This window comes from Equus quagga, chromosome 4 (genome assembly GCF_021613505.1).
Source record: "Equus quagga isolate Etosha38 chromosome 4, UCLA_HA_Equagga_1.0, whole genome shotgun sequence".
Taxonomy (NCBI): domain Eukaryota; kingdom Metazoa; phylum Chordata; class Mammalia; order Perissodactyla; family Equidae; genus Equus; species Equus quagga.
Genome location: NC_060270.1, coordinates 36272452 through 36297979, shown reverse-complemented (window position 1 = coordinate 36297979; position 25528 = coordinate 36272452). Strand labels below are relative to the sequence as shown.

At 38.6% G+C, this 25528-nt stretch overlaps 1 protein-coding gene across 2 annotated transcripts in view; it reads left to right on the top strand.

Moving 5' to 3' along the window:
* The window catches only part of SENP2 (SUMO specific peptidase 2), a 41156-nt gene extending 22838 nt beyond the window's left edge, over positions 1-18318 (top strand). For both annotated transcript variants that reach the window (XM_046658908.1, XM_046658909.1), the window contains 10 exons: positions 888-982; positions 1544-1595; positions 2261-2324; positions 4236-4412; positions 5789-5920; positions 7827-8030; positions 8586-8665; positions 10740-10824; positions 13692-13787; positions 15345-18318. In XM_046658908.1, the coding sequence (XP_046514864.1) occupies positions 888-982; positions 1544-1595; positions 2261-2324; positions 4236-4412; positions 5789-5920; positions 7827-8030; positions 8586-8665; positions 10740-10824; positions 13692-13787; positions 15345-15407 (1048 nt within the window). In that variant the 3' untranslated portion in view covers positions 15408-18318. The remainder of the gene's footprint in view (positions 1-887; positions 983-1543; positions 1596-2260; positions 2325-4235; positions 4413-5788; positions 5921-7826; positions 8031-8585; positions 8666-10739; positions 10825-13691; positions 13788-15344) is intronic.
* Positions 18319-25528: the final 7210 nt, after the last annotated feature.

Genomic DNA, 25528 nt, shown 5'->3' with positions numbered 1-25528 from the left:
TGGTGTGAGAATATACAGAGGGCACCCAGAATTTATGTCACAGCAAGTTGATGGTAAAAAAGTCACAAGACCATCTAGCTTGTTGAATGTGGAAATAACCGAGGATTATTTGTCTGGGAATTTTAACTTTGGTTGTAAACTTTTTTTTTTTTTAATTCTCTTGGTTTTGTTGGTCAGAATGTTAATGTGTTCTCCATTTTGACTAGGTACTGATGGAAGCAGCAGTATAGTTTCGTCACGTCAGTAAAATCCGCAAACCACTTTGCTTTTTTTGGGGGTGAGGAAGATTAGCTCTGAGCTAACATCTGTTGCCAATCTTCAATCTTCCTCTTTTTTTTTTTTTCTTTTTGCTTGAGGAAGATTAGCTGTGAGTTAACATCATGCCAGTCTTCCTCCATTTTATGTGTGGTTCACCACCACAGCATGGCTGACGAGTGGTGTATGTCCGTGCCCGGGATCTGAACCTGTGAACCCAGGCCGCCAAAGTGGAGCTCACCAAACTCAACCACTATGCCACGGGGCCGGCCCCACAAACCTGCTTTTAATGTGTTGTTTTAGGAACTATTTCAGTATGTCATTTAAAATTTCTCATTTTTTAACCTGAGTTTTGTCACACTGAGGTTTTTCAGTCAAGGTGGTGCTGGGGATTAAAAACATCCAGGTTTACGAATAGAGAGACTGGCAGTTGGGTGACCTGGCTGAAAGAGTAGAATCTGGATTAGATTCCTTTTATCCCAATCCCAGGTGGTGATATGTTGCATCCTCTCTCCTGTAATTTGATGTTTCAGGCAATAACACCTGCTTGGAGAAGCTTGCCAGGCAGAGATAGTGAATACTTATGGTGGGTTTTCCTTTTATATCTGATTTTCACTTTTTGTGTTTCTAAGTTCTCAAAGAAGTCACACGGACACATTAAAGACCAAAGGCTGGGGGGAAGAGCAAAGTCACGGAGTCAAAACAGCTCAGTTTGTTCCAAAACCATGTGAGTTCCTAGATTCAGCCCTATCTTAATATATTGAACTCAGATCATGTGCATGTGAAATTGAAAAATGACATACTAGTGAAAGATGGTGTACCAAACTGTAAAACATCAGACCCCACGGCACTGTCTGGGATTTATCCAGTACTGGTAGTTTAGTGAAAAAGCTGTTTCAAGATGAAGCTGATTGATAAGTGACCTCTTGATCATTATTCCAACCTTCAATACAGTAGCACATATTTTGTGCACCCTAAATTAATTTCTTTATATCCCTCATACTAACTTCCTTGTATTTCTCTGCTTGTTGTTCACTAAGTGGCACTAAATGATAGCTTACCAAATGAGCAGATATCAGTCATTTTACACTAAAGATTATATTTAAAGAAGAAAGAAATTTATGCATTTTTAAGCAACTTATTTTGTGAGAAGGCTAGTGTCTTTGGAATTCATTTTAGCATTTCAATGTAAGTGAATGTCCTGGTACTTTAGAAACTGTGTAAGTTAAAATTCTAGCTATGTGATTGATTAATAAAGGAAACAATTTTTTCTTTGCCGTCCTCACAGATAGAGTTGTTGAAACAAGGGGACCTCTGTGTTCTGTGAGAAGTGAAAAGAGGTACATGGTTCAGCTCATTCTGACATATTAATTTCTTACTTTATAAGCTATATTTATGAGTAACTATGTCTGAGGAATTGTGAACTCTCCTCAGTGCTGGTAGCTGACCAGCATGTTGGGTACACAAAGAGCTCTTGTGTCAGATGCTCACCCTAGCTTGGGAGGGTGCCCTTCTCTGTCCTGGACATTGGGGGTGGGAGATGCAGGTGCCACGTAGATAAGTGTGGGTCTGGTGGGCATCTCTAGTGATCGGCATCTCTAGTATATGAATGGTGAAGGTACTTCTAAGTGCCTTAGGATTTTGGATGACAGTTCATTTATAGCAGAGTTTGGTAAACTTTGGGCCAAATCTGGTCCACCTGCCTGTTTTTGTAAGAAAGGTTTTGTTGGAACACAGTTTGTTCATTCATTTATATACTGTTTATGGCTGCTTTTAAACTACAATGGAAGTTGAGAAGATGTGACAAAACCCATAAGACCTGCAAAACCTAAAATATTTACTATCTGATCTTGTTCAGAAAAATTTTGCTGACCCTTGGTTTAGAGGACTGTATAAACTCAAGGCAACTTTTGTTTGCAAATTATTAAATCTTATTTCTAAAATTAGTCCGACATGTCCCTGGTTAAAATCATCTAGTCTGTAATCTCTCAATTTTTTTCCTTAGATGTTCAAAGGGGAAAATTTCTGATATAGAGAAGACAGTTGGAATCAGACTCGAAAATGAAGGTGTAAGTAGAAACCCTAGTTAAGTTTTATATCTTTTTACTCTTCCACCTGACTTACATTAAAATTTTGGCGCCCATGAAAAATAAGAAAGATGGTATATGTTACTTTGATTTCTAATTCTGTTGTTTTCTTTGAAAAAGCAGCAGGCATTGAAGATAGACAACTTTGGCTTTCTTCTGAGTTGCTGGATTTTTATCTCTGTGTGGTAGCCACCTTTGTAAGAGGGACCAACTTGCCTCCATCCCAACCCTTATGTGTGTTGCCTGGCTTTTCTTGGAGAATTTTTTTTTTTTTTGAGGAAGATTAGCCCTGAGCTGACATCTGCTGCCAATCCTCCTCTTTTTGCTGAGGAAGACTGGCCCTGAGCTAACATCCATGCTCATCTTCCTCCACTTTATATGTGGGACACCTACCACGGCATGGCTTTTGCCAAGCGGTGCCATGTCTGCACCTGGGATCCGAACTGGCGAACCCCGGGCTGCCGAAGCAGAACGTGTGCACTTAACCGCTACGCCACCGGGCTGGCCCCAGAGAATTTTTTTAAAACTAGATGCCTCTAGGAAAGATATAAGTTCAGGACTTTCTTTTCAGAGTCAAGATTTTGGGTTTACTTGAAAATATTACGAATCTTATGCTTAATTGGATTTTATGTTTTCTGTGTAAGTATTGGAATAAGAAGTGTTCCAGTGATCTCCATAGCAATACCAACATTTTAAATAATAGTGGCAAACACTCCGTATTCCAAAGAAATGTATTCCTAAATTAAAGACAAACTTGCAGTTTCAGATTATTTCACATGTTAGATACATGGAAATACCAAAAAGAGAACTGCTTTGTGTTGGGTATCACTTTGATCAAGTTTCTCTTCTCCCATTAGATCTCTTCATAAGAATTAGTTTTAAGGCTAACTCACAGTCTTAAGTCATAAATCTTTGAACATTCCTTTCTCTAATGTTCCCCATTTCCAGTGATTCAGAGCGGGCCTTTTGTGTTTAATTATCTATCACCTGTGGAACAAAAACTGAAAGAAGAGGGGAAGCTAAGCCTGAGAGAGGGTGGGAGGTGGAGGAGGGAGGCGTGTTTGTTACCTGGCTGATGGCTACATCCTGCTTCTGTCCTTGCTGAACCTGAAGGCTTTGCTGTCTGGGACTGTGGGGAAGGGCCAGCAGCTGCTGGTTTTCTAGGACCGGTATACCTGGCAGTTAGCTAGAGTCAAGAGTACTGGCTAGGTGTGTTGAGAGTGTGGTTCTAGTCCAAAGGTCTATTTCTAAATAAATTTCCTAATTTTAAAATAGTTTGCCTAGCAGATGACTTAAGTTCAGTACTCAGGGTTACATAGGGTCATGATAAGGAAAGGATCTTACCAGAGTTTCTGGGATGCTGGCAGAATTCTGTTTGTTGACCTGAATGGTGGTTACATAGTTGTTAATTTTACAAAAATCAATTAAATGGTACATTAATGTTTTGTGCATTTTTCTATAATACATAATTACTTTTTAAAAATGATGAGATAGAACAAATTTACTTAGTATAAGGATAGCAGTGGTTTATTTTGAGTGGTAGGATTATGGATTGTATTTTTTACTTTTTTAAAACTTTTCAAAATGTCTTTTAACTATATTATTTTTAATTGGGAAAAAAGAACTGAAAATACTTTTCTTGCTGTCTCCAGGGAAAAGGATGAATGTTCTGTTTCATGGTTTGTAGTTGAGGTGTCCTGAGCCCTAGGTTTTGAACCTTTTTGATCCCTCTTGCAGGGATAGGCAGGTATGCTAAATCTACCTCACTCATTGGCGATTTGCTAATTCTCTTTTCTTTTAAGATAATGGCGCTGTTGTGTATTTCCTGTGTTATGTATGTTTATATGTGCAAGTATGAAACATGTCAATAGAACGTAAAACTTTTTTGATCAGAGGAGAGGACACCAGCTGGAACCTGACCTGTCTGAAGAAGTGTCAGCCCGGCTCCGCCTAGGCAGTGGAAGCAATGGCTTACTCAGGAGGAAGATGTCAATACTTGAGACTAAAGAGAAAAATTGCTCAGGCAGAGACAGGGATAAGAGGACGGATGATCTTCTTGAACTTACAGAGGTATTGTTTCCTGTGTTGATCAGAATAAAAGGCATGTTTTAAATAACCTCAGTTATTCAAGACTTGAGTGCATGTTTTGTTGTGAGCAGTTTCTCCAGGTAGGGCTGAATATATGAAAGAAATCAGGCCAAGGGCTGTTCACTCACTGGCTATGTTAATCATTAGTGATCTCTGAAGGTGGCCTAAGGGATCAGATTAATGCTCAGCAAATGTGGGTAGACATAAGTGCCATGAATCTTGGAATATAATGAGTTTTTTGTAGATTCTTTTTCTAACTTTAAAATATTTTGGGTTACATAGTATGGGTTTTGCATCAGGAATGAGTTCATTGCAGTTTTTTTTAAAGTGATTATGGTTTACTAAAATGTCCCTTTTGTTGATTATTGCATCTGAAAATAGTAAAAACTTATAGAAAACAATAAAATGAAGATTGTTAAGAATTCTTATTTTAAATGTGAGCCCACATCTTGTCTCTTTCTCCATTGTTGTCTTAGTAGGTGGTAGTCAGCCCTACTCAGTGAATCTCTCTTGAGCACTTACTATATATTGGGCATGCAGATAGAGAGATCCATAAAACTGCAAAATTGTGTGCCGTTGGGGGAAAGCATTATTTAAAATATTTGGAGGAAAATAATTTCTATTGGGTTTATAGATTCTGTCTTGTAGCTTAAACATGCATTTATCTGCATAATTCTTTAGAATAACGAAGCCATCTATTCAGTAAGGACTCAGTTGCCAGACTGCTGCCTAGTCTTCCAGTTTCTGCCTGTTTGCTTATTCTCTTCACGTCAAAAATTGATAGTGTGATCTCTTAGGTGTTCTAATTTTATTACTTTGCTGTTTTTAAAGAAAAGTTTAGGAGGTAAATAAGCACAGTATGAAAATACTTTTATAGGATTGTGAAAGGAGCAAAGGCTAGGGAGTTAGATACTCCGGGGTTCAAATCTTGGCTCTGCCTTTTAATAATTATATGGTTTGGGGCATGTAACTTAAATTCCTGAGCTCTACCTCTTCTGTAAAATGGTGATAATACTTTCCCCCCCATGCAGATGTGCTCCGAGCATCTGGGACTGTGTTTGGCACATAGCACTAAATAAGTGGTAGTGGGATAATTGAGACTCTACTTTAAATGTAAATATTGCCAATTATTGTTTCCAGAGCTAATAATTGAACTCACATTTTTTATAACCATTGATAAGACTGCTTTGTAGTCCTAAGTTTAAATCTTTTCATACCTCGATTTAGTAGGTCTTTGATAGTAGATTTTTCTCAAGGGTCGGGTATCACAGCGATGAAAAGCATTTTTCAGTCTCAGACTTTCAGTATCTGATGGTGGTTCTGTATTTAAGTAGCAACCTCTGGGTTTTTTAATTCAGGACATGGAAAAGGAAATCAGTAATGCCCTAGGCCATGGCCCTCAGGATGAGATTCTAAGTAGCGCTTTCAAACTCCGAATCACTCGAGGAGATATCCAGACCTTGAAGAACTATCACTGGCTCAATGACGAAGTAAGCTGTCTTCTGTGCCCCTTTGACTGTCGTTATGCTTAACCGTCTACCATCCGTAATCAGAGTGATTTCCACCCAGTTATACGGGCTTGGTAAAGCAGCTTTTAGTTTTGTCTAAATCGAAAACATCTTAAACCTTAAAAAGAACGTTAATTCTGATTGTTTGCTGCCCTTAATTAGGAATGTTACTCTCTTCTGCATCCTTTCTTCATTTCATCCTCCACTTCGTTTACTAGTCTTCAGTGAGATTTTTTTTTTTTTAAAGATTTTATTTTTTTCCTTTTTCTCCTCAAAGCCCTCTGGTACATAGTTGTATATTCTTCATTGTGGGTCCTTCTAGTTGTGGCATGTGGGACACCGCCTCAGCATGGTTTGATGAGCAGTGCCATGTCCACACCCAGGATTCGAACTGAGGAAACACTGGGCCGCTTGCAGCGGAGCGCGCGAACTTAACCACTTAACAGCCACAGGGCCAGTCCCTTCAGTGAGATTTTTATAAACCCTGGGTGCAACTGATGAATGGAAGGAAGCAGCAAGTGATACTTTATTTTAGATGAATTCTTAGAGGGGCCATTTCATTTTTTCAGTAATGAAGGGCTGTGTTGATTACCACATGTACACTATATGTCTTTTTCTTTATTTCATTTGAGTGATAACTGCAAAAATTTGCCCCATTGTCACCTTGTATCCTTACATATTTAGCTAAAGCTAGCTCTTGGTTCTTGCCAATTTTCCAGTTGGTCCTTTACCCAATTCCTCAGTTGCTGATTTTCTCCCTTGTCTGCCTTCCTCCTCCCTGGCTAGTGACACATAAACACATTCTTGTAAAACAAATGTTTTGTTTCATATTATAAATGTCATATCTTTATTATAGAAAATTTAGAAAATACAGGAAAAGTGAACAATATTATTGTTCAAAAGTGCCAACCCTCAAAAATAAATGAAATATTAATGTTTTGGTATATTTCCTTCCAGTTAATATTTTTAAATTGAAGTATAATTTATATATAGTAAAATTCACTTCCAGTTAGTATGTCTACATATATATTTTTTTAATCTGTTTATTTCTTTTGGTGTAATTCAGATACGGAGACTGATTTTTTTATTTTATTTATTTTTTTGGTGAGGAAGATTGGCCTTGAGCTAACATCTGTTGCCAATCTTCCTCTTTTTGTTTGAGGAAGAGTGGCCCTGAGCTAACATCTGTGCCAGTCTTCCTCTATTTTGTATGTGGGATGCCACCACAGGATGGCTTGGTGAGTGGTGTGTAGGTCCATGCCTAGGATCTGAACTTGTGAACCCCGGGCCACTGAAGTGGAGCGCACAAACTTAACCACTGCACCCCTGGGTAGGCCCCTGATTTTTTTGTTTTTTGTTTTTTTTGGTGAGGAGGACTGGCCCTGGGCTAAGATCTGTTATCAGTCTTCCTCTTTTTGTTTGAGGAAGAGTGGCCCTGAGCTAACATCTATGCCAGTCTTCTTCTATTTTGTATGTGGGATGCCGCCACAGCATGGCTTGATGAGCAGTGTGTAGGTCTGCCCCCAGGATCCAAACCCAGGAACCTGGGCTGCTGAAGCAGAGTGTGCAAACTTAACCACTCTGCCCCTGGCTGGCCCCTTTCTGCATATTTTTGTGTGATACAGTTACATACACCTTTTCATTATTGCAGACTTTCTATTTGAGTTCTTTCTCTTGGCTCTCTTTTTCATATGCCTCAAAAGTACAACTTCATTCTTTCTTAATCCCTCCCATTTTACAGTGATCATTTTTTATTTTCCATTTTCTGCCATAGACAGTCCTTTTTTCCCCTTCCTTAGTACCTTCCCTTCTCTAATTCAGGTAGGTAGAATTTTAATTTTGATAATGTACTTGCCATGTTCTGATGTTTACTCTCTTGGTATTACAGGTCATTAATTTTTACATGAATCTTCTGGTGGAAAGAAATAAAAAACAAGGGTATCCAGCACTTCATGCATTCAGTACTTTCTTCTATCCCAAATTAAAGTCTGGGGGTTACCAAGCAGTGAAAAGATGGACCAAAGGGGTCAATCTCTTTGAGCAGGAACTTATTCTGGTGCCTATTCATCGGAAGGTACATTGGAGCCTGGTGGTAAGTTGAGAGGGTTAATTGTGGGAGTTTAGATAATGACCATTTTCTTAAACAATGAAGGCTACCCTTTCTGTCCAGTGAAAGTCTCGTAGTATATGTTAAAGGCGTACTCTGCAGAGTCCCTTCTGAGTTCTTGAGTTACACAACTTAGGAAGCTAGAGGACAGTCCCTGTAACTGAGGAGCTTTCATTTTTAACAGGAAAGGGTTTTAGTACACATGGGTTATTTATTTTGTTAGTTTTGTTTACAAGATGGTACAGGTTTATTGTATAAAAGTAAAAGTATAAAGAAAAAAAGCAAAGAAAAATCTCATCACTCTGAGAGGACCACTTATGTTTTGGGGACTAAGTTCCTAGGCTTTTCTCTAGGAATAGAAGTATATAATTTTATAGAAATGAAGCTCATAGCATCTGTGATGCTTTATAAAAAATGTATCTTAGAAATCCATTCATGTTGGTACATGTATTGAGTTTTTTTAAAGATGCTTTTCTTCTTAGAAATAAAATTCTCACTCCTGTTATGGTTGTTTCTGGATGTTTCATTTTTCTATTATAGGTGATAGACCTAAGAAAAAAGTGTCTTAAATATCTGGATTCTATGGGACAAAAGGGCCACAGGATCTGTGAGATTCTCCTGTAAGTAAGGGCTGGAAAGCTTTGCTGTTCCATTGCTATGGCCTTGTTAGGCGTTCCTTCATCTGTCTGAACCCCAGAGGGTGTGGTGGGCAGTGGTCTGATGCACAGTCAAGGCTCTCTTCCCATCCTTCAGGACTTGACTGGAATCCATCTTTTATGTATAAATAACCTAGTATCTGATCTTAACTGAGAAGTCTGGTTTAGTAGCATCATTGAAAACAAGTTTGTCATTTGTTAATAATGAAAATATATCTGACTAGAATCCTGGGGTTTGAATTAGAATTCTTTTAGATTCTGAACATTATTCTGAATGTTCTGAAGAACTGTTCGCTGGGGAGTAGTATTCCTCTAAATTCTTAAGCTCACTCATGTGTCTGTGCTTTCTGTTATAGTTGGGTTCATCTCATAGAACCCAGAGGTAATTTTTAAATGAAATCATGGTTTATAGGCAACTATTTCAAACAGTAATTGCTGGAAACTTTCCCTTAAAGCATAGCCACTTACTGGCTATGTAAAGTGGTGGCATGAATTTCACAGTGAGGAAGCAAATCAGTGAGACAAGTCTATTTTGAACCTCTTCTGCTGGCCGGAAGCACATGTAGGTTCCTGTTTTGAATTTTAGTAAGGATACTTGGATAATTTTATTAAGGATACTTTAGTAAGGAACTTGTTAAATGAATGATATGAAGGAAAGTTAATAATTCAATTCTCTCTTTTTCAATTATTGATTTACTGTAAAAGATCTTTTTATTTATGGATGTTTATCTCGAGTAAAAAGTATAGAGGGGAAATGTTTTTAAATCATAAGATACACCAAATTGTTATAAAGCAGTTAGTTCCCTCTAGTCTTTTCTGTTTAAGAGGTGTGTAAAATGTGCACACACACATCCATGTGCACATACACATACATATGTATTATCACATTCATAGACATGTTCTCGTTGGAATCATACAGCAAAATTTTGTATGCTGCTTATAATAGGATACAAAAAACCCATACTTTTATTACATCCATACTTTTTTCCTTTTTTTAAGTATGAAAAGTTCAACTCCTGGCTGTATCTGAGGCCCACTTCCTTTCCTGATGCCCCTAGTCCAGCTTTTCTCACCTTTGTTTTCATTATCCTCCCAGCCCTGAAAAATTGAATTTCTCCATGCCAAGAGAAAATAAGACTAAGGAGTAAGACTTTTTACTTGTTGGGAATTTTGACGATTTTGCCTTCCAGAGCCAGATTTCACCCGCTTGGGGGAGATATTGCTGCCCCGTTGAGCACGCATGCCCTCGAGTAACCCTTGTTTACCTCATATGCAGGTTAGGGTAAGAACTGAGATGCCTGGGTTAAATTTGATGAACCTCTGGAGATTTGGATAAAATTAATCACTCTTGATATTTACATATGTATCTCCTAAGAATAAGGAAGTTCTCTTACATAACCACAATGCTGTTATCACACTTAACGGAAGTTTGCAATCAGTAATGTGGAATCGATGGTTCATACTCTGATTTCTTCAGTTATCTTTTAGAGCTTTTCCCTTAATCCAGGAAGCCACTCGGGGCTCATGCATGTACTTAATGTGTCTAGTCTCTTTAATTTAGAACAATCTTCCTGCCTTTTTCTTTGTTTTTCATAGCAATGGCTTTTTTTAGTCCAGGCCAGTTATCTTATTTTATATCTATTTTTAAGTGAGAAAAAGCAAGTTGCAAAATGACGTACTTTTTTTTAAAAGAATAAAATGTATGTTTTTAAATTGTGTATATAGGAGTGGAGTAGAGAACTAGAAGAATACACAGCAAATTATTAATAGTAATTACTTCTAGAGTGGTTATTATGGGTTCTTTTGCATTTTACATCTTATATGTTTTAATTTTTTAAAATAAGCATGTACAATTTTTGTAAGCAGAAAAAAAACCCAAAACTAAATGTAAAAAACAAAAGCAATCACATTTTTAAAAAGCTTATGGAGATGGATTTAAGAATGGCATATCTGTTAAACATCACAAAGTCCTTTGTAATGATAATGGTAAGTCCCCACCGGAATTCATCAATATATTCCTTCTTTGTTGTTTTTTCAGTCAGTATTTACAGGATGAAAGTAAGACCAAAAGAAATATTGATCTGAATCTTTTAGAGTGGACCCACTACAGCATGAAGCCACATGTAAGTGACGATCATCTATATTTCACATACTTTGTTGCATTTACTGACAGTGGCATATTGTTTAGATTTGGCTTCCTTCCTCCCCTCACTCACTCACCCTTAGGCATGCATTCTCCGGAAGTGCACATCCAAAGAATGATCTACTTCTAAGTCTTTCGAAGTTCATTTAACCAAGATGTTTGCTTCTTAGCCTTTATCTTCTTGCTTAAATTGTCAATGTTAACTATATGTTAGCATGTCTCAAAAAATTGAAAGCAAAAACAGTAAATTCAAGTCAGCTACTTTTCTTGGTTGGCATTAACGAAAGTTTAAAGTTCTTGTTCAAAACTTTTCTAGGAATTTTGTGCTTTTAGATCTTAAGGGTCCTCTGCCATGGGTCCTCAGGAGGCAAGTATGCTCTTTGTGAATGTGTTTGGATCTTGCCAGATTTGAATTTCTTTCCGGGTGCAGATTTGAATTTCATTCAGGATTTAAAAATGCATAAATCTTTGAGTCCTCATGGTTTCTTTTTAAAGTAAGCTACATGAATTCAATTTTAGCCCTAACCTGTGTATAATGGCTCAACTATCTTTGTCCAAAAGCATTTTCATTTCTAAGTTAGAGTAATTAGAATGGTAAGCTTTGAAATTGCCTGAGGAGAGCACAGGTATAGGAAGAGTCTGTTAGGATGAATCCTTTGTTCTGGTATGGGAAGTATAGTACAGAAAGCAAATTCTTGGGGGCCAGCCTTGCAGCCTATTGGTTAAGTTCAGTGCATTCCACTTTGGTGACCTGGGCTCAGTTTCCAGGTGCAGACCTGCACCACTCATCGGCGGCCATGCTGTGACAGCGACCCACATACAAAATACTGGAGGATTGGCACAAATGTTAGCCCAGGGTGAGCCTTCCTCAGAAAAAAAAAAGAAAATGAATTCTCTTCATTAGTATATTGGAGTCTACAGTTTTCTCCACTCTGTGGCGTGGGCTTGGGAGAAAATATATACTGGGCTCAAGAGAAAAGCACAAGGTACCCACCATATGTATGGGTGGTGTGCATGTTCAAACAGTCTTTTCTTTTTACAATAATTATCTGTATTTCTTTGAATAAAAACTGAGCTGTTGTCATCTAGGATATTTTCTAGCAGTGGAATCAGCCTCTCTTATACTCTTATTATCTTGTGCTGTTATAACTGGCAGCCCTAGTGTGTAAGGGGCTGGCCAAGATTAGTGTACCTTGGGCCTAGGGACGTGTGAGCTTACCTCCTGTGGGTTTGGAATCCACAACCTTTGTTTTGTGATGCCCTCAGTGCTGCTTGCAGTAAGTTCTGTTTTTGCTTCAGGACAGAACTGAGGAACAAGGCAAGATTTCCTGATTGTTTAAGCCTATCAAGAAAGTTTTTTCTTTCTCCTGCTCACAGCTGTGTGGGTCCAAAGCAGTAGTCCTATTTTTCTGGCGAGGGAGGAGAAGTTAAACTCTGCACTACTGAAGTAGGCTAGTTGTATTAGAAACATATTTTTTTTTTCATCATAGAGAATATTTTATGGAAAGATGATTTTTATGTATTCTGTTTATATAACAAAGCCTAATAGAAATTGTTCGTGTGCCTATATTGTGGCTGCACAGACTCATTCAAAACAACAAAACCCTTTGCTTTTGGCTGGACCAACACCAGCCTCAACTTTTTTTTTTTTCCAGTGAATTTTTATTTTTTATTTTATTTTTTTTATTAAGATTATGATAGTTTACAACCTTGTGAAATTTCACTTGTACATTATTGTTAGTCATGTTATGGGTACACCACTTCACCCTTTGTGCCCTCCCCCCAACCCCCCCATTTCCCCTGGTAACCACCGATCAGTTCTCCTTGTCTATATGTTAACTTCCACCTATGAGTGGAGTCATACAGAGTTCGTCTTTCTCTGTCTGGCTTATTTCGCTTAACATAATACCCTCAAGGTCCATCCATGTTGTTGTGAATGGGACGATTTTGTCCTTTTTTATGGCTGAGTAGTATTCCATTGTGTATATATACCATATCTTCTTTATCCAATCATCAGTTGCTGGGCACTTAGGTTGGTTCCACGTCTTGGCTATTGTAAATAATGCTGCGATGAACATAGGGGTGCATGGGACTCTTGGGATTTCTGATTTCAGGTTCTTAGGATAGATACCCAGTAGTGGGATGGCTGGGTCATAAGGTATTTCTATTTTTGACTTTTTGAGAAATCTCCATACTGTTTTCCATAGTGGCTGCACCCGTTTGCATTCCTACCAACAGTGTATGAGGGTTCCTTTTTCTCCACAACCTCTCCAACATTTGTCACTCTTGGTTTTGGATATTTTTGCCATTCTAACGGGCGTAAGGTGATATCTTAGTGTAGTTTTGATTTGCATTTCCCTGATGATTAGTGATGATGAGCATCTTTTCATGTGTCTATTTGCCATCCTTATATCTTCTTTGGAGAAATGTCTGTTCATGTCCCCTGCCCATTTTTTGATCGGGTTGTTTGATTTTTTGTTGTTGAGTGGAAACATATTTTTGATGGAGCCACATTTGGCTGTTTTCAAAATTTATAAATGCTTCTTAAATAATTCTGACTAGAATTCCTCTTCTGGTAATAAACCTTCTTTCAGTTTGGTTTCTTTCTATGAGAGCTGAGAGATAGAACTCTCACTTTGCTTCTCTCTTTCCTTCTGAAAAACATTTTCTATGAGGTCTTGTACTCCATGTCTTGGTTAGAGTGTTTATATTGCATAAAGACTAACTGTGTGTGTGTCTGTGTTACCTTTATAATACTGTTTCTCAATAGTAATATCTAGAAAAAGTCAAAGGAGTTTGTATTTGATGAAATTTTACCCCTTCTCCCTTCTTTTTTTGTAATTTTAGGAGATTCCTCAACAGTTGAATGGGAGTGATTGTGGGATGTTTACTTGTAAATATGCAGATTATATCTCTAGGGACAAACCTATCACATTTACTCAGGTGAGTGAAGACCCCTCCTCGTCCACTTACTTCAACAAGGTGAAGTTAAAGCATGTTGCCAGTGCCTGGCACTCATTAAGCTCTTAATAATGGTAGCCGTGCCACTATTATTATTGCTGTAAACCTTGGCCGTAGCCCTATTCTTGCTAGCATTAGGGTTTGTCACTGCATCCGCCCTCAAGTTTATCCTCCTCTTTGGTGGCCAGTGGGACACTTTGCCTATCTCTGAACTCCAGTGTTCACTGGTTCCTGAGTACTACTGATATTTTAGCCAAAGAGGGAGGCATGTCAGAATATGTGAGAGCAAGGGGACATCAGGTCTTGTGAGAGCTTAAGCCATAGGTCTAAGATGTAACTCTGAATACTGCCTTTCCCTTCTGTTCTGGTTATTTTTGGTTCTCCATAGCTCTGCAATTGAGTGGAAATTCAAATTCAAATTCAAAGTTGGGAACTCCTGAGAATTTTATGTTTGTTATAGTGGATTCTCAACCTTTTTACAACCAAGGAGAACCCCCTTTAAAAAATATTTTTCTTGAACAGACCTCATTTTGATAGATCTACCAAACTATACTTAATGGACAGTGGGACTGATAACCGCGTTCCAAGCTTTTGAGCAACGTGAAGTAACTAGGGCTCCCATGCTGGATTCATGCAGTCCCAGTCTAAAATGAAAAGGCCCTTCTTGGTTAGTTTCAGCAGTCTTACTAAGAATAAATGTGGAATTTTTTACTACATGTTTTGAGCTATTTAAAATAATGTATGAATCCAAGGGTAAGGATTTTTTATGCCCTTCCAGGTAGGAAATCACTCGTTTATAGTAAAGTGGTATATTCAGCTATTTATAAGGAGATGCCAGGAGTACCTCAAGGCTGTAAACTTCTGATTTCATCAGAAAGACGACTGGCTGAGTTACAGGGGATTTTGGATTTGTCTTTTGTATGTTGCTGCTTTGAAATTTGGCCCATGTAGTGATTATCAGTTAAAGCAGAATAATATATTAAGCAAAGCATCTCATTCTTTGATGGTTCTAAATAACAAAGAGTTATTTGTTTGCCAAACCTAGTGACATAATTGAAAGAGAGAAGTTGCTATTTGAACAGAATGGAATCTACAACCTTTGGTAGAGCAGAAGGAAATTTGTGGATTTGGTTTTTTTCTTTATTTAAATAGAGTTCATGTTTTTCTCATAAAAAACAGAATGTTCATTTTAGAATGTTTTGAAAATATATATAAGTAGAAAAGTTGCCTATTGTGCCACCACTAGATATTTCCATTTTGGACACGTTTTTGTTAAGAAATTGTTGTTGGACTCTATTGTATAAATCTGCATCCTTCTTTGATTTTCCTTAACATGTAAAAATGCTTATGATACGTATAATAATAAACATTATAAACCTCCTTTTTGGTGGCTTTATAAGGCTGTACCATGATGTAAAAAAGTCAAGCATACGTAAAGGACGTGGACATCCTGCTTTATTTACCTTTTTACACCTAAAGGGTGTTGACGCTGTGCACATTACTGTGTAACGTATGTGTTGTTTGTGGATTCCTTCACAGCACCAGATGCCTCTCTTCCGGAAGAAGATGGTGTGGGAAATCCTTCATCAGCAGTTACTGTGAGAATGCCCTGCCCGGTCCCTCTAGCTGCTGGTGGTTCTTTCACAGACGGACGTTTCCATATACCTCATGCATTGTGGGTTAAGAAGTCCCTGCATCACTCTGTTCTTGCATAGGTACTGAGCTGTCAGAGTGCACCAGGCCTCTCGCAGCACCCTAGTCCTGACTTGGCGTGCGGAGGGCTGCTTGCAACCCTGCTCGGAAGGCTGTGCCTGCTCAGAGCCCTGGACTCTTCAACCCCCACAAGAACAAACGCTAATTAATACTTTTTTTTTAAGATTTTTTTTTCCCTATGAATGTGGGAAATGCAAGATTTATTCTATGATTTCTTTTGTGTGTGTGTTTGTTCACAAGTATTCATTCACGCACTCATTTGCAAACATAATGGGCAGTGGTTTTCTGCTGCTCTTTTACAGTTAACTCTAAATTACTCGTTTGAACTATTTATTTCTGAAAGGAATGTTAATCAAGCTGCCACTCCCTGCTGAAGATCAGGAGGGGAATCAGTGGGGGGAGGAAGGAAGTGTTAATTAACTTCTCTAACGCTGGAGCAGTAACTGCCAACTTGAAGCTGGAGGTCTTTCTTTTGAGGCTTGAAAATGCCGGGAGAAGCGCTGTGGTGTAGGGCTCTGCCTGCCTTTCAGAGGAAGCCTGACACTACAGCATTGGCACTGTGTTGTGGAAAAGTGGAACTGTGGCCAAGAACTCTGGCCATCCAAGCGTCTTCAGAAGAGTGTCGTGGTCATCCTAAAGAGACTTCCTTTTCTGGAAATGAGGTGACTTGGCTACTCTTGAAACTGGATTTGAAGTAACTGTAAACCCTCAATCTGCATTTTCATCCCAGATCTGGTTGAGTATAAACCTCAGAATTGTAAGGGCTGGCCTGAGCTGTTTATGTCAGAAGATACTATTCAATTTAAAGCTATTTTTCCTCAGAGTTTTTTTTCTATATATAAAGCTGAAATTAAGTTTTGTATTCATTAGGATTTACATCCTCCCATTCCACCCCCGCTGAAATTTGTGGAAGAAAATTTAGTACTTGGCTCTGAGGTTGCCAGTTATACAGTAATCTATTTTGCATATGAAAGTTTGTATTTAACGTTTTTGTTCATTAAAAACCTTACAGTGGTTACACATTTTTAATTTCAGAAAGTTTAGAGTTGGTCAGAACATATTTTGCAAGATCTAGTGCCTAGTGTTGCTTTTCCGATGTAATAAAAGGTTGTCTGGCAGAACCTGAAAAGTATATGCTGAAATGATTTCTAACCCTCTCCCAATTTAACCTCCCAAACTTGTTCTGGCGCACAACAGCAAGAGGTTAAACCAGAAAAATTGGGCCTGTGTTAGCTATGAATCAACATGTCTGCCATGTTGCGGGCCCAGGCTGCTGGTCGCCTGGGCATCCTGTTGCAGCTGCTCTTCCTGAGACGTCTAAAGGTCTTGGTGTAGGACCTGGGGCTTGTAACGTGGATTGGAGCGGCTGTGCTTACTTGAAGGCCAAACCAGAGGACGTGTGCTTAGGTGATGCCTAAAGAGTGAGTGGGTTGTGCTGAGTGCCCCTCAAGCTTAGGCTGCACAGAGAACCCTTCCTGCAGCCTCTTTTCCTTTCCCAAGGCTGCTGGAACTGCGCCAGTGAGTACTGGCATCAGGCAGCTGGTACAGCCAAAAAAGGCCAGAGGTTTACTGGGTCAACATTACACCAAAAACCTGGTTCCCACTCGGCACTAGTAGGTTTCAACTGAGAATTTAGTGCCTTGGTTAAGATTTGTTCCAGGTCGGGGAAATCCTGTTAGGAATGGCAGTTTGTATTCTGCCCCAATGAGCGATGCCGGAGGTTAATGTGTTTGTATTACAAGAATTTGAGGGTATTCTTAGAGCAGCTTTCACCGAGCTTTCCATTAATGTGTACTCTTAGGATAGCTCTTAATAATTCCCCAGGACATGATGGAATTGATAGGAGCAGAGAGTTAAGCTAGAGAATGGCATCTTAGTTAACCCTGAGTTCCTGAATTTAATATGAGATACCACAGGCCATGTTTTTAGGCACTGACATGTCTCTCTTGGTGCAGAGAAACTTGCTGGTAATAGAATTTTTATATTTAAACAGTTTATGGGAAAAGCAGTCAGGTGATAAAAACAGCTATTGATTTTATCAGTAGCAAATTATCAGCATTAAAGCCCGCTGAGATCGATAGATATGTATTTTTTTTTATTGCAATAGTTTGGGGGTCTGGAAAAAGGTGGAGTGACCATTGTTCTTTTTTAGTAGGCAGTCTCTCCTAAAGATTGATAAAGAAAAGAACAAAAACAATTGTAGGTAAGCAAGCGTCTTTCTCATGTTTGACCTTGTCCTAGAGCCAGGATATGGGTGGGAGGGAAACAGACTTGGGGCATATGGAAGATGTTCTGGAGAGCCCCGCATTCTACCTCAGTTTCCTAAGGCTGTTAGAACTTCTGATCTTCTCCTCCTCTGAAATCCTAAGCACAACTTGGGGAACACTGGGTCGAATGTTGGATGTTTGCCTGTGCAGTGAGGAGTTGCTTGGTGCTGGGACCAAGGTGTGGGTGTGGGAGATGTGTCCTCACAGGCATATTAAACCTCAGAGACAAATAAACAAGGTAGATAAATTTAAGTTTGTAATAACCTTAGTACTATAGTTAAGCTACATTGTTTAAATTGGCTTTTTGAACTAATTGGGAACCTAATCTTTTTATGATAGTTTGAGAAAAACTCTAAGCACCCCATATTCAAACAAACTTTTGGTATTTGTTTGTGAGTTGGGGCTCTAGCTGGCTGTATCGCTTTGATAATTGTTTTCTTTTAATTTACCTAATATATACGGGGGCGGGGTTTGGGTGTTCGAAATAGGTGTTGATTTTATCTATTTACCAATAAATTCATCTCTTTAATTCAGTGGCTTTCAAATTTTTTTGATTCCAACTCATAAATGTATTTTATATTTGTGACCAGTACACATATACATATATATTATGTGATCATATATGGATGCAAAAGTTTTATAAAAACATTACTTTCCTTACTTCTCTCTGATAGTTTTATTTCAGTTTTTAACAAATGTGCATTGTGACTACCAGGTTGATTTCTCAACCCACTAATGGATAGAAATCCACAATTTGAAAAACACTGCTCTAAATGCACTGACAGCAAGGTGCAAGTTATGTTTAAAACTATAAAGCTTGAGACCACAAAAATATGATAAATGTGGGGCTGTTTTGAGGTGAATCTGTCTAAATCTAGGACAACAAGCCAGAAGCTTTCAGACCCTCTGTGGAAATATGTGGTATAAACCATCCTTGTTCTTCAGGTTTTTATATTGGCGTTTCCTAAAACATGTAAGTAGAAGTCCTGTTACTTCTATGTAGGATGTAAAACCAAGGGTTCTATGGCTCAATGAGTGTCGCACCACGTCTTTTCCCCCTGGGGATGCATAGCAAATCTTCTAACAAATTAATGTCTTAACCTAGCATCTCTGGAGACTTGGGCGTCGAGCTCTTCTCTGTGCGACACCAGTGGAACTGTTTTACAGAATACACTTTGGAAGGTGCCAGGAGCAGCAACAGAGAGCTTTTGGAAGCATGTGCTTCAAACACACTGGGGAAGCAGCCCTCCCTCCCCGCCCTGCATACACACTGCCTCCTTAAGGGCATACGGTGATCATAAAATCTGTGCTCCCAGTTATATTTTTCTTTAATTGTATCAGTAATAGGTGTTCATAGTAGAAAAATAAAATACTGATAAAAGGTAAAGATTAAGAATTCTGCAAACGCACTACCCAGAGTTAATAACTCTTAACATTTTGGTATATATCCTGGCCTTTGGTATATACTCCTTCATGTATGTATGAATAATTATGTGTGCTGTGCATGCTTGCACATGTATTTTTTTGTTATTAAAAAAAAAACATACAAAGATATTTCCTAAATTTCAGAAAAGAAGCTGGAAATACAAAGTAAATTACTAAAAACTAATTGGCCATAATATGCCACTTAATTTTGCTTATTGATTTTAGCTTTTCTACTTTTTTAAATGGAGAACTAAGCCCAGGACTCTGTTTCACCTACATCTTCAATCCTCTGAGTATGTTATGAGTTGACTTGTGTGTCCAAAAAAGGATATGTTGAAGTCCTTAACCACCCACCCCCGCCCCCCGTATCTCAGAATGTGATCTTATTTGCAAATAGGGTGATTGCAGATATAATTAGTTATGATGAAGTCATGATGTGGTGGGGTGGGACCAAAGACCAACATGACTGATATCTTTATAAGACGAGACCCATACAGACACAGGGGAGAAGGCCATGTGACAACAGAGGCAGATATGGAAATGGTGCAGCTGCAAGCCTAGGAATGCCAAGGATGGCCCGCAAAACACCAGAAGCTGGAAGAGGCAAGGAAGGATCCTCCCCTCCAGGCTTCAGAGGGAGCACAGCCCTGCCAACACCTTGAGTTTGGGCCGCTAGCCTCCAGAACTGTCAGACAATAAATGTCGGCTGTGTTAAGCCAAAAAAAAAAAAAAATATGGAATCATACTATATATATGGCTATATAACCCCTTTTCCACTTAATTTATCTTGAATATATTTTCATGTCAATAAATATTGACATCATTTTAATTGCCACATAGTGTTCCAGTGTATGGCTGTAACATAATTTATTTAATCCAGTATTGCTGGACATACCATCTTGCACAATGTTTGGGTTATTTTCTTAGGAGAAATTCTTAGAATTAAAATTTCTGAGTTAAAGTTATATATATTAAAAAAACATAACCCACTGATATTTTGACTTTTATTTCTTCTGGCGCAAGATGATGATTTGTATCTCCACTGATTTAAGTTTTATATTTTTCATGTGTAGGTCTTCTGGATAAGTTCATTCTGAGAGATTTAATGTCTCACTTTAGTGGACAGTTTTCTTTTTTTTTAACTAATTTACCAAAAGCTTTTTATCATGGAAATTTTAAGAAATACACAATCGTCACTCCCATCCAGCAGTTATTAAAATGTGGCTTCTCTTTTCTTTTTTGAGGAAGATTAGCTCTGAGCTAACTGCTGCCAGTCCTTCTCTTCTCACTGATGAAGCCTGGCCCTGAGCTAACATCCATGCCCATCTTCCTCTACTTTATATGTGGGACGCCTGCCACAGCATGGCGTGCCAAGTGGTGCCATGTCCGCACCCGGGATTCCGCTGAAGCAGAATGTGCGCACTTAACCTCTGCGCCACCGGGCCAGCCCCCAAATGTGGCTAATGTTGATTCACTTTTTCTTTTACAGGGGAGAGGAGAGGAGGGTCTGGAGTATTTTAAAACAAAACAAACACTGACATATCATTCTACCTAAATAAGAATGTCTCCCTAAATAATAACTTAAAAAAAAAAGTGTCATTTTCACACCTAACAAAATAGAATTTGCTAATATCATCTATACTTGGTTCATATTGAAATTTTCCTGGTCATTTAAAAAATGTTTAATTATAGTCTTCTAATTAGGATATATAATGGGTTGATATGTCCATATCCTAATCCTGGGAACCTGTGACTATTACCTTCCATGGGAAAGAAGGAATTCTATCTTCTATGGAAAAAGATGTAATTAAGTTAAAGATCTGCAGAAGAGGACTCTATCCTGGATTACCTGGGTGGGCTCTAAGTACCATCACGTGCCTTATAAGAGACAGGCCGAGGGAGTTTTGAGACAGAAGAGGAGGTGTTAAAATGGGGCTAGGAAGTGTTTACTATTTTTGTGGAAAAAAATCTGATTATATATATCTCAAACAAAATCTGGAAAAAGACACCCACGTATTACTATTGGTCATCTGGACAGGCTCTGTTGCTTTCTACTTTATAAACTCGTGTTTGGAGTTTTTTTAAAAAAAGAAGAGGCGGTGACAATGAGACTACAGAAGCAGAGCCTGGAGTGATGCGACCACAAACCACGGAAGCCTGAGCTTCAGAAGCATGGCCCTGCTGACACCTTGATCTGGGACTTCCGGCTCCAGACCTGTGAGGAATAAATTTCTGTTATTTTAACCCCTCAGATTTGTGGTAGTTGGTTACAGCAGTCTCAGGAAACTCATACAGGATCCAGATAAAATGGACACTTTGCCTTTGGTTATTACAGCTCTTGAACCTCCCATTCAACAGTAGTCTCCCTCCTTATACTATTTTTTAATTAGAGAAACTGGGTTTTCCTGTGGAATATCCCACATTCTAGATTTGGCTTATGGCTCCTTGGTGGTATTTAACCAGTTCCTCTATCCCTCGTATTTCATGTAAACTGGGAAGTTGATCCAGAGGCTTGATCAGATTCTGGCTGAATTTATCAGGCAAGGATGCTTCATTAGTGGTCCTATTGTATGGCATCATGTGGCACATAGTGTCTGGTTCTCCCACTTCCTGGTGCTAAGATTGACCAGTGGTTGACCAGGCCAAAAGGGTTCCTCTCCATCTTTCTCCTCTTGGTTTTAAACTTAATTGATGACCCATTATTTTATTGAGGTACAAAGTGGTGATTTTCTGATTCTGTCATTCCTTCTGTGTTCATTACCTTGAATTCTTCTATAAAAGAAAAACTTATCAACTATTTGGCTCCCCTGAAATGCACTTCATACAGGAAAGAGTATATGATGTTTTGATTCATTGTAATTATTCTTTTTGATGTTCAAATTGCCCCATTTTAGGTTCCAGTGCCTTTTGACAGAACCCCACAAGTCTGATTTGATAGCTTCCTTGCTTAACCGGTATGATAAAGGCTCATCTTACACATTTCCTGCCCCAGACCTGGAATTGGCCATTTATTAAAGGATTTCTTTTAGTAAGAATTTTAGAGACCAGAATTTGAGCACTGTTAATGCCGATTATGGCTGAGTGACTGGTGCTTCTTAGGCCTTTACAACAGACAGATTAGGAAATACTTTTTCTTCAAAGGAAAAAATGTTTTACTGATTTCCAATTCAAATGTAAGATTCTCAGGTTTTTCTTGATTTTATACTGTAATCTTGAAAATCTTGGTTGCTAATATCAGCATAAGTACTTGTTTTCCCCTACAGTATACTTACAATAATTTTTTTCTTTTCATTTTTTTTCCTGAGGAAGATTAGCCCTGAGCTAACATCTGTGCCAGTCTTTCTCCACTCTGTATGTGGGTTGTCACCACAGCATGGCTGATGAATGGTGTAGGTCTGTCCCCAGGATCTGAACCTGTGAACTCAGGCCACCAAAGTGCAGTGTGCTGAACTTAACCACTGCACCATGGGGGCTGGCCCCAACTTATAATAATTTTAAAATATCAATAACAGTATAACAACTAACAAGTCCACTAAATACAGTTTAAGTTTTTGCAATTCTTTTTATTCTTAGATTAAATCCCATTAGAGGTTCACAGTGAAAATACACTTTTAAAATCACTCAAGTAATTTTTTCTCTGAGTGATTATTTCATCAATTTGATACACGGTTGTACTCATTTGTTCTTGGTGTTTAGGGATTTACTTTTTGCTTTTTTTTTTTTTTTTGGTGAGGAAGATTGGAGTCGAGCTAACATCTGTTGCTAATTTTTCTCTTTTTGCTTGAGGAAGATTGTCCCTGAGCTAACATTTGTGCCAATATTCCTCTATTTTGTATGTGGGATGCTGCCACAGCATGACTTGATGAACAGTGTGTAGGTCCACGCCCAGGATCAAATCTGCAAACACTGGGCCACCAAAGTGGAGCATGTGAACTTCACCACTAAGTCACTGGGCCTGCCCCTTTTGTTTTTTTAATTATGTAAAACATAAACATTAGTCTAAGAGCAAAACTACAGAATGGGTATGTTCCCAGTTTTGCTTGCTTCGTCCTATTCTCTTTTCCTGTGTAGATAATTTTTTCTAAGCTCCTAACCTTGTCTTTTTTGAAAATATATCTAGAGATGTATTCATATTTCTTTCCTTTCTTACACTTAGGATATCATATTACAAACACTTATGCTTCTTGATTTTTTTTAAAAAAACAATTTAGTCTGGATGTTACTCATCATTCTTCAGTTCTTTTTACAGCTTCCTAACGATCCATCGTTTCAGGGTGCTCTGGTTCATTACACTGCCCTCCCGGCAGATGTTTAGGCCGTCGATCTCCTTCTGTTACAACTAAAGCTGTAATGCATGTGCCCTGTACATGTCCCTTCCTATTTTTGTTAACATATCTTTGGGATAGATTCCTAGAAGTGGAATTGCTGGGTCAAATATCTAGCACATGTAATTTGCAAAATTTCCTTCTACTGGGGGTAGCATCATTTTGTATCTCCTCACAGTCTTACCTGCAAAGCCTAAAATATTTATAGTCTTATTTATGGAAAGAGTTGTCAACCCCTGTCCTATGGCACTGCAGTCCTTAACGTCCAGTGAGCGGAGAGCATGGAGGAGGTCCTGCAGGCAGGCGGTTTTTAAGGGGCCAGGCTACGAATGGCACAGATCACTCCTGCTTATGTTCCTTTGGCTAGACTCTGTCACATGTCCACATGGTACTGCAAGGTAGACCAGGAGACAGTCTGCTTGGGTCCCTAGGAAGAGGAAACCATGGATTTTTGCTCTGCAGCTAGCACTCTGCCACAATTATCAATTTTTGCCCTACTTATGACACTTTTGCTTGTTTTTTCCCCCTACTGTCTCCATATACATTTCACACATTTTTGGTCTTTGTTAATGTAATATGTATTTTGGAACTAATTTTAGAATTATAACTGGTTCCTCTCCAAGGGTAATTTTTGATATTTAGATTCAATTTTAAATTTAATTACAATTCACCTCCAAATTTAGACTCACAATTTAAACATTTCTAGTTTAAGTGGTTTCAAGGCTCATTTTTAGTCTTTTTTTTAACATGAGTTTTATTTGGCTTTATTTTTCAGTTGGATGGAAACATTTTCACATACTTATTTTCAAGAAGGACATAGGAATACTCTTATCTGAATCCTTGCAAATCTGAGAATTTTCCTGAAGTTTTCACACATGAACGATAACTTGACTGGGTATAAAAATTCTTGAGTCACAGCCCTTTTTGTCTTCAAAACTTGCTTTCTGGCATTTAACAGTGGAGCGGAGATATCTGAAAGTAGCTTGATTTTTGCTTGTTTTTTGTTTTGTAAGTTCTTTTGGTCTGTATCCTATTAGAATTTTAGTTCTAGCTGAAAAATATGCCAGAATCTATGTAGATCTGAGTCTGTTTTTGTCTAGTTGTATTAAGATACTAGTTGTTGCTGTAACAAAGGCCATACTAACAGTGACTTTAAAAAGATAGAATTTTCTCTCAGGTACCAATTTGAGCCTAAGCAGTCTGGCACTGAGGTCTGGCTGTCAGTGTCAGGAGCTGTCCGTAACACTTGGCTTCCATTTTGTGTTTTACGATGGCTGTTCCAGCCCCACCACGGCTCTCAGCTCCACATCTGCATTCCATCTGGTGGGAAGGGGGCAGTGGTCGGTACATCATGGAGATGGCAAGTATGTATTTTCCTATCTTTTAAAAAAGTGGTTCCATGAAGCTACACCATGCCATGCACTTATGTTTTCCCACTCCAGTTCTGTATAGCTTATCCTAATTGTCGATTTCCCTTGCTTTTTGGTGTTCAGTTGTTTTTTTAGTCTGTTTTTGGTGCTCTTAAGTTTTCATCTTTTTTGATGTTCAATGAGAAATTGTAAGAAACATTGAAGGCTGCTAACCAGAAGCCATTTTTGACTTGAAGGTCCCTTTTTATACATCAATTAGAATCAAAGACTTTGGGGCTGGCCCCGTGGCCGAGTGGTTGAGTTCATGCACTCTGCTTCAGCAGCCCAGGGCTTTGCCGGTTCGGATCCTGGGCGCCGACATGGTCCCGCTCATCAGGCCATGCTGAGGCAGCGTCTCACATGCCACAACTAGAAGGACCCACAACTAAAATATACAACTATGTACTGAGGGGGCTCTGGGGAGAAAAAGAAAGAAAAAAAGAATCAAAGACTTTGTTGTGTTCAAACTTTTATTTTACGTATGAGGAGACAGGTCTCCAAGAGGCTGTGATGTGAGCATAGAGGCAAGCAGGGAGAACACTTCTGGGCCCGGGCATTCTCTTACTTTCCTGATGAGAAAATGA